Raw genomic sequence first — 10,000 nt, forward strand, 5'->3', positions numbered from 1 at the left:
CCTTTGTAAATCTGCTGTGAGTGGGTTAATTCTGTTTCTCCTCTGGTTTCTTAGAACTAAAGTTCGATAAAAAATAAAGTAGTCTATACATATTTGGACTACTTATACCTCCCATACATGTCAAACTTCTCCAAGATCAAGAATACTGTCTTGAAGTTTAAACGAAACACCTCCAACAGTAAATTTCTAAATTCAAAATGAGTGATTCTTCTTACACTGAACATATATTCATTAAGTTGTTATGCATATAAACATTAATACACATGCACACACCCATGTACCATAAAGATTTTAAAAGGCAACTAAAAACTGCAACCAATGGTACTGAAGTAAGGGAAACACGAACTGAAAATGTCTAACAGATACACTTAAAGCACAAGAAACTTCAGAATGACTTGAAAAGTAACCCATTCAAACATTTTATACTCTAACCTTCATACTTCAATCATGAAGTAACTAAAACAGAAAAAAAAATATGCTTATCATGTACAAGTGAAAAAGTCCTTACATGTAATACCGGTATAAGAACTACTCTACAGTTCATAAAGTACATATGAGGTACCTTCATATAACATAAGCTTGTACCATAATTTCAAAGATGCTTTCAGTGAAATAAAAAATTCGAACACTTGTAATTCTAACAGTGGAGCAAATCAATAAGAAATACTCTTATCATCATTGTTATAAGAACTGTACTTTAACATACAACCCAAATCCCTCTTACTCTGTTTGGAAAATGTCTAAATACAATGCCACTTAAATGATGGACAGGGATAGGGCGCTAACAGTTTTTGAAGTTACGACCTACCAATTTTCAAGGTAAACTTTTTATTTACAGAAAACCTTCATCAGATCATCTATCACTTGATAAACCAGGTTTGAACTGTTGAAAGAAAAATGGCAAGACTATATTTGTTCCTTGCCATTTAAGCCATTTGAGCAAGTATAAAGAAGTGCAACGGTTACCTCTATTATTTCTACTTCCTACAATAAAATTACATAACTACAATTACATTAAAACTTCAGTGCATTTATCAGCTTAAATAGAAAATAAAAAAAACAACTTTGGTATAAAATGCAAAACAATGACAATATTGTTAAGTTATTTCTTTTACCTTTGGCAATAATTAGTACGTTTATACATCTATGTCCTTGTACTTGCTAAGAAATGAAATAACTTACAGATATTGAATTCTAGCATCTACATTACTTCACATAACTACAAAACCTTATGCCATGGTATTTGTACAGAGCGACTAGCACAGTATTAACAGATCACACTTTAAAAATATGTAGCTTTGCTACAAACAAAGAAAAGAGACCTACATTGCATCATACCTATATTTCTCCAGGGACTAGATCTTTCTTTACATTCAACAGACAATTTTTTTTCTTTCTCTAATATATTACCAGCACTATTAACTGGAAGGAGCTCTCCTCACATATGAATATAAAATGAATATCAATTTGCAGTTACAAATAATTTTGTATTCATGAACATACTGGCATTTGTAACAAAATAATAATAAAACTCCAGTAGTACTGCCAAAATAAAAGAGAATGCAAAGCTTACTGGCCATTCAGATAGTGCTGCATTTTTCTTGCAGTGTGCATTAAAGACAAATGTCACACATTTTCATTCAATTTTGTAAGAAGAGAACAGTTTATTCATGTTATTCAAAACTATTTTCTGGTAGCATGGTAACTGTACTTTATGATTCAGTTCTAACATATATCATGTAAGACACTTAACAAAGACTATAATTTAAATCATAACCTTTTAAAACAGAAAACAAACAAACAAAACAACTTAATCCAACAATAATGTTAGTCTGTATAAAAATAAATATTTCCAAAGAATAAAAATCATCAAACTTGTATACACACAGAAAAGAAAAAGACCAAAGAGATATGAAGTCAGTTGAATAACTTCTCATATAACACTCCACAGACACTACTGTATGGCTTCTGATAGGAAACTCTTAACATCAAATACTATTACAATTCAATTAAATCATAAGTTACTGCTCTGATGCATAAACCATTGTATCATGACATTATAAAACAAAAATTCTAGAAGCTTTCTATTTTCAAGCATTCTAGCAGAAAGTCACATATTTTTAAGTATCTATTCTTTTGGATATATAATGACTAGAACAACTTACTTCTACTAAGAAATCTCATTACTTATTTATGGAACACTTTATACACGAGATCATAATGTTTTGAACAAAATCCGTTGCTCACATACTATATACAGTACAATGTTATTGGTATCCACTGCTATTACTCACATCTAACATAGATGTTCATGCCTTCCCTCACACTTCCACATATTAATAGATCTGTAATTCTTTACTGGAATGCACGTAGTAATGTGTTTGTTGTTCCCTTCAACAAAAAAAAAAAAAAAATCATATATTTTCAATTTTTAAACCATACTGGATGTCATCCTTTCCAACCTATTAAATATCACATCATAGCTATTATAGTTTGGAAATACCTTTATAAACCCATGATCATAATATAAAATCTGCCCATTACGTCTATTTCCTTTTACTTGTTCTGTAAAGCCGACACATCCGTTTTTGAGAACCCTGGACCGTAAAACAGATCATTAAAGAATATGATTCCTACAGCTAATGTCATCAGCATTAGCTCTTACATTCCGTGTCATGCCAGCGGTGGAGGAACCCTTGAATTGTGATTAACAGAATTATGTTCAGCTGAATTATTTTGAACCAACGGGGCTGTTTTATGATATCTTTTCAAAAATGATTTCTTCTTTGGTGGTTTACCTGTTGCTTCCAGCTCCAGGTGATCTGTAAATAACCCAAAAAAGTAGGCAAAGACACTTAGTGGAAAAATCCTTATAATATTGCATAAACTACTCTCATGTTGTGTATTCATCAGGGATTCTATTACATATAATACAAATTCTAAGTTGCCTTTCAACAGGATATAATACTTTGAAGTGGTCTATTCCAGAAGCAATCAGTAATGTACAACAAAATTAATTTCACATTTACCGACTAATTTTACTAATATAGTAATGACACTTTGCTACATACACACTTACCTTTAATATAGCTAATAATAGAAGGCGTTGAACTTGTCCTTGTGGTAACTGAAGGAAGGCTACTTTGGCGACCACTCTTTGACAATGATGGAATATCAAAGAGGTCGTCATCTGAGTCAATAGGAACACACTCATTCTCTCTCTCCTCAATTGAAAGGTCCAGCTTTGAGGTACCAAACACTGCAATAACAAAATGCAAAAGTTATTGTTACGGCTAAACTCATAACTGACTGATTAATCAAAGTGTAAGTAAACACATCCTCAGAAAGAACTTCATCCAGTATATGTGTAGTAAACAACTATAAACACACACTTTATTATTTCATTACAAAGTAAAATCCTTAGCTTAGAATATTTTTATTACTACTAACCATTAGCATAAGCAGCACTAATTGGATCGAGAATCCTACTGTCTCTATCTTTCTCAGCACTGGAAGGTGAGCTGAGAGACTTTTTGTGTCTAGAGTTCGCCTCCTTTCCATTGCTAGAGGGTGAACTAACAGAGAGGTTATTGTTGGAGGCAGCCAAGTGGGTCGGAGATTCTTGGACTAGAATGACACGGTGGGGTTTGCTTTGCTGAGACGTTACAGAAGGTGAAGTTGCTGCCTCTGAAGATATTCTCGGGCTTTTGGAACTTGGTGAAGAAGATGGTGCTCTCTCGGGTGAAACCTGCTAAGTTGAAATATTACTTAGATTGAAGTATTGATTGTTTCAATGGTTAATAATACATTTTATATTAATAATAACACAGAACTGATGTTAACAATCATTGCTTTCCTGAATACATGAAATACACTACTTGCGGACTGAGACGCAAAAATCTCTAGGACTGAATTAAAAGGCTTTTGGGTAACCTTTTGTGTTGTTTGACCAGACTTTAAAAAGGCTAAAAGGACAATTCAGCATGAAGCTCCACTACAAACCAGGGACAGACAATCTATGCTTTAAAAACACTTAATAGCTATCAACACTTGTTCTTAGCAATCTAATGCCAACTAGAGAAAGCAACTGTCTATGCCTTACTGATCTGAACTTTGATAAAAATTCTTTAGTTGTTGTTTTTTTCAAAGGCAGTTATGAGCAATTTATATAAAAAAGATGGCTACATGCTAATGAATTTTCGGTCATTTCTTTTTTTTATGTGAAAAATGCCCCAATTTATATATGTCAAGCTTGTTTGGTATAGGAATATGTGTTTAGTATAAGCAACTCTATAAGTTACAGAACTGAGAGATTGTCTGTAATTAATGCTTATAAGTAGCTGCATGGCATAGCGTGGCATGGCATGTATGCAAATGCAAATGCAAATGCACACACACATATAATGGAACATCCTGGCTCAATAATTAGCTTATAACCATCCTTCATGACCTGCAACCTTCTCACAGCAACAGTCTTCTATCAAAATAATTCTCATACAATTGTGTAATATGAAAACAGCAAATTCAACATACCCCAGAATTAAGCATTGTATTATCTATCCCCTACTTCTAGGCTTTATAAACTAAAGAAAAAAATCAGTATATAAATAACAACAGGAGCTACATTTTTTTAAAGTAAGTAAATATATGAATAAAACTGCTTCAGCTTTAAAAGAAATCCCTTTGGTCAGTAGAGGAAAAATGTGCAGATCTAAAAGTCACATATTCTACAAAGCTAAAACCATTCTAAAGGCAGCACTACAGCTATTCTAACTACAACTAAAAGCATGCTGAAAAAGACCATCACTGCTCTAACAAATCCACAGAAAAAAGGATGTACTCTAGATTAGTTTCTGTAAGACAATGTACTGCGGACATCAAGCATACATAATAAAAGTCTAACCTATTCTAGCAATTTTTCTTAGAATAACTATGCATCTGAACTATTGGTACCAGTATGATAGTGAACAATGATGGGAATAATGATGAGAACCCACCTCTGCAGAGGAAGAAGAAGAGGTAGAATCGTGAAGATCTGCAGGAGACTTGAAACCAAGTTCCCTGAGCTCCTGGTCATCTGTTGAGTTTCTCCTTACCTCTCTCCTTTGCTTAACAGACTTCCTTCTTGACTGAGGTAATACACCCTGACAAGAAACCAAAATATTTCACCCTACATAACCCTTTCACTTGCCCCAATATCTTTTACTTTGGCTTCTTTTAACCCTTTGAGTACTTGCTCTATTCAAGTCAGCTTAACCATCTGACTATGATGTAACGAAAATGTAAGTCAAGAATATAGAATCCAGATCGATTAGCTAGGCCATGGGAGTTAGCAGATCCTGGAAATAATAAACTGAAATCCCCCATGACCATGAACACCTTCAAGGCAGTATTACATCTTAATGCAGGAGTAAGTAAAAGACCTTTGCATCATCCACTGTGCTTCCAGGACTGGGCAATGGGAGCGATCTGGTTATCACAATAATGCTGTACATGCATTCTTACATAAAAGAGTTAAACCTTGACATGAAGTTGGTGTATGTTTATCCCAAGGTGCCAGTATACATATACTTATCAGGCATCCCTTACAACAAAAAGGCACAAAAACATAAGAAGTTATTAAATGTTTCTAGACTGGCATAGCACCCTCTGGAGAATCTGCTACTCCAGCTTGTAGCAGGCCCAAATATCATGTAAATTTAAATTTTCTTATTAATGGGATGAACACTATACTTCTGCTTGATGTAGGGGCTTTCCCCAATATGCCTGTGCGTCGTCACTATGGGTCACGTGTTGAGTAAAATCCTATTATGTTATTTCCTCCTTGATTATTATAATCTGAAGTAAACTAGCCAGTCTTCTTTTTTCACTTTAGTGGATCTGCAGTACTCAATGGGTTAATATGCCATTAGCTTTTCTGTATTATTTTTGCTGAAGTCTAATGTCTACATCACAGACACAAACAAAATAGAAATACTTCAATGTGTATAATCACAACTACAAGTGTGCCAGTGAAAGGGTTAACTATACATATATACAGCTACTAACTTTTGATTTCTTTAGGCGTATATATTACTCAGCTCATTCTCGTTCCCTTTACTTCTATTGCAATTTCCTCTATAACCTCTAACACACCTAGAATCCCACCTCACTTTATCCCACCCACTTACCTATAACTTGATTCATGAAACAGCCACTCTTATTTAGTCCTCTTTCTTACAATTCATTGTATTCTTTTCACTGCATATCTATTTTGCTTGAACATCTTTAGGAAATTACTTCAAGATACAAATGATGACAATTGGTAGATGCAACAAATGGTTATTGTTGTAGCTGTTTTGGGTGAGAGCAAATTCTTGTTCTCTCTCTTGCCGGAGACAGTCAGTTATCATTTAAATATAATGCAAAGAATGATTACAACTTCTATATTTCTCATACTCCTTAACAGAGGATATAATGCTAATTTTACCTATATTCCTTATATTCCTAGATTTTGAACTCAGATGCATCTGAATTTAGCAAAACTTACCATTCCAATGTTTATCAACAACCTCTTTTATAGCATTCCCCTTTCTTTAACCAGAACAATTATTTTCTAACTTTGCACACCCTCTTTTTCTACTTAACAGTACATGTCTTTATTACCCTTCAACTTGACCTTCACAAAAATGAAGAAGCTATCAATTTCTATGTTAATGAAGCAATTCTAATTCCAAATTACAGTGATAGTACTGTGTTAAAGAACAGTGAGATGTACCAGTGCTTAAGACTAATATCATGGGCATGTATAAAAGTCCCACATCTGCATTTATCAGCATTACATACAATCTTGGTAACAGCAATAGCAATTTGTATATATTTTTCCTACTCAATCTAAAATGTCTTGAGAATTTATCCTTACCTAATATAGATTACTACATACAAATCAAAGCTGCAATACAACAAAATACTACGACAGGCATCCAAGGGCAACAACAACTTGAAAGAAAACAAGATATAAAGCAAGCAAAAGGAAGTACTACCATTCCTACAGTAAAAGCATGCAAAAGACATACGGAAGTCCCTCCAGCTCTCACATTGGGTATGCCGCTGCTCCCTGGGCCCTGCTTCACATCACTAACAACAACATCAGAGTCGTCACTATCCGGGACACCTGGTGCTTGGTTTCTTGCAGCCAAGGCCTGATTCCGAAGGGCTTCTTGTCTCTCTCTCTCTGCCCTTAGCTTTCGTATCCTTTCTCTTCTTTCCTCCATTTCCTTCTCGAGTAGTTTTCGTTCAGTTTCCATATCAGCATCGACTCGTTTATTGATTTCTTTGTAATGCACAACTATGGTATCTATCAACCATCTGAAAGTGGAAAATAAATTACTTTGGTGAAATTTCAGCACAGTACTTGAGTCCATATTTTAGGGTCTTGTAATTATCAAAAGCATGATCAAAAGAACATAAACCATAATAAGAATGATACATTTAGAAGGTAAAATATGCATAACATAAAGCCACATAAAATAACGTGATAGAAATAAACAGGGTTAATAGATCAATACAAAACATTCTTCATATTCTTACATAAACATATTCTTACTTAATGATCCCATGAATACTAAAGTTTAGCAAATCTTGTTTATTATCACATATACCTTGGAATAAAAAAGAATATAGAAAACTACCGAAGAGCTCAAATTTATCTCACAGTTCAAATCTTATCTAACTATAATTCAAACCTGAATCCATCGGCAATAGGCTTGTCGGGCTTCTCTTTCCGAGTAGTGATGGCCGAGCAGGTTTCCACTCTCGTTGGACATTTGTATTTATTAACAACTTGTTCTATCTTGAGAGATTCTACAAGGTCTATCTCATCCATGGCACCTTCTACATCTTGCTTGTTGGCAAGTCTGAAAAAGATAAATAACTCATATCATATGGATGACCATTCACTACTGATATATATATCAAGTGAAAGAACAAGCAAGTGGAGAAAACAGGTTATGACTAAATACTCACATAAGGACTGGTTTCCCTGCAACTTTTCTGTCTGACAGAAGATTTGAAAGAACATCTCTACATTCCTGTATTCTATTAGGATCACTTGAATCCACAACAAATATTACACCGTGGACCTGAAAATTCAGAGCAATAATAAAACCATCTCAAATTTACACAAACACTCTATTTACAAAATAACTGATTAAAATACTCCAGATATAAATCAATGTGGGTAAGACCAGTACCATCCCTTCTTACCTCAGAGAAATACTTAGACCAAACTGGCCTGATTCGACTGCCTCCACCTAAGTCATATATAGTAATTTCACAGCCTCTATATTCTAGGTATTCTGGGGCAAAGCCTACTGTTGGTGTGGTATCTTCTACAGGATCTACAAAATAGAGATATATTTTACAATACATTACCCATACAGAAACAATAATCCTTTCACCTTCTTATTTTTGTCAATTACAGCATTACAAATGTCTATTAGAATTTAAATTACAATTCTGACAGCAACACATTCAAATTACTTACTTACATGAGTGTATCTTGAGTGTATCAAAACATTACAAGATTAACAATAAATCTTTTGAAAGGGTTCAAAGATCTACAAATATATTATAAGGGAGAAAATTGTATAAATGAATACTACTGACAGTATAGCCTGCAAATTCAAAAGAAGAAGAATTGATTAGCAAGTAAAGATTATTGGCATTACACTACGGATGAAAAACCTAAATCATTATTGATTTTTAAAACACTAAGCTGGAACTGCAGATTATGTAGAAGGATTCCTTAAAAAGAGAATCAGTAGAGGCATCTGCAAAACTGTAGAGCACCCTTCACCCTAAAAGAACAGACAGACCTCAAAGGAAGGGGAGGAAAGGAAGGGGTTCCACCACTCTATGATTAACACTGACACCACCTTCTCTACTTCTAATAATGCCACCCTCACTATCTCCCTCTAGTTGAAAAATATGCCTATAAGTACTTGTTGGATGAAATGAAACTGGGCTGGGGGAATAAATGATTAGATTCCTCATTATAACTAAGTTGGGTCTACTTCCTGTATATTTTTCAGTTCATAATCACAATATTGATACCCAAAGACAATGCTCAATATAGTCTACTGTTTCTAAATATTATTATCCCACCAGCTTCACTACCAGCAACATACAAAGGCATTAGCTATAATATAAATCAATTTAGTTACCTTTACTAGTTTTATTAACGTTCACACAATCAAAACACACTAACCCCATAAATAATAATCAAATTGCCTCCTATATTTTGCAATAAACAAGCAATAAGAGAAAACATTTATGAACCTCATGACACAAACAGAATAATGTCACACTAACCTCCAACGATTCCCTTCGCTGCCGTCGTTTTGCCAGCATTGTCTAAACCCACCAACAGCAGTGTGACAGGCCTAGAGGTATTGCAAAAATGATTAACACTGATCTCAATATCAATTCAGAAAGCTATAAACTCTGGAGAATGAAGTGAAAGAAAGAAAGCTTGATAATATGTAAATCAGGCACTGAATATCATCTGCAAAAATTCAAATCCGAGAACAATAGTTATTGCAAACATTATTCAACAAAATATCATTCTTTAAACTGGGCGGTTTAGAATTATAAACATAATGATGTACATAATCATAATCTTTTCATTTTTTAATTCCTAGTACAGTGTCAGTAAGTACTAGTTCTTTTTCATGCATAAGTATGTCTATTTACAAAAACTTTAATTGCAATGTACACTGCCATATGGACTCAAAAATTTTAGTCTACAAAAAACATTAATGAAAATATTCCTCAAAAGCACTGAATTATAGTATGTACTTTGCTTTTTATTAATTAACAATTGCAGATGAATTAAAGAACTTTGCACTGATGCATCCTTAAGCATACGTTTGTCTGATTTTTTTCAATGCAAAATTTGTTCCTTATAAAACAAAAAATAGGGCAGTAGTACATTTTCAAAAAGCCAATCAAAATAAATGGA

The 10,000-nt window shown here is 33.8% G+C and overlaps 1 protein-coding gene across 4 annotated transcripts in view; it reads right to left on the reverse strand.

The window, feature by feature from the left end:
* Nucleotides 1-10,000, reverse strand: part of LOC125039620 (ADP-ribosylation factor-like protein 13B) — a 15,929-nt gene that overhangs the window by 1,776 nt on the left and 4,153 nt on the right. Inside the window, exons 2-10 of one of the 4 annotated variants that reach the window (XM_047633770.1) lie at nucleotides 9,352-9,422; nucleotides 8,245-8,378; nucleotides 8,005-8,120; nucleotides 7,725-7,895; nucleotides 7,077-7,347; nucleotides 4,998-5,144; nucleotides 3,451-3,748; nucleotides 3,080-3,259; nucleotides 1-2,822 (exon numbers count right to left, since the gene is read on the reverse strand). The exon at nucleotides 1-2,822 is cut by the window's left edge and continues 1,776 nt beyond it. In XM_047633770.1, the coding sequence (XP_047489726.1) occupies nucleotides 2,674-2,822; nucleotides 3,080-3,259; nucleotides 3,451-3,748; nucleotides 4,998-5,144; nucleotides 7,077-7,347; nucleotides 7,725-7,895; nucleotides 8,005-8,120; nucleotides 8,245-8,378; nucleotides 9,352-9,422 (1,537 nt within the window). In that variant the 3' untranslated portion in view covers nucleotides 1-2,673. Of the gene's footprint in view, nucleotides 2,823-3,079; nucleotides 3,260-3,450; nucleotides 3,752-4,997; nucleotides 5,145-7,076; nucleotides 7,348-7,724; nucleotides 7,896-8,004; nucleotides 8,121-8,244; nucleotides 8,379-9,351; nucleotides 9,423-10,000 lie in introns of all 4 variants that reach the window. The other 3 variants (XM_047633768.1, XM_047633772.1, XM_047633771.1) reach the window with 3 other exon arrangements.

This window comes from Penaeus chinensis, chromosome 27, assembly GCF_019202785.1.
Source record: "Penaeus chinensis breed Huanghai No. 1 chromosome 27, ASM1920278v2, whole genome shotgun sequence".
Taxonomy (NCBI): Eukaryota; Metazoa; Arthropoda; class Malacostraca; order Decapoda; family Penaeidae; genus Penaeus; species Penaeus chinensis.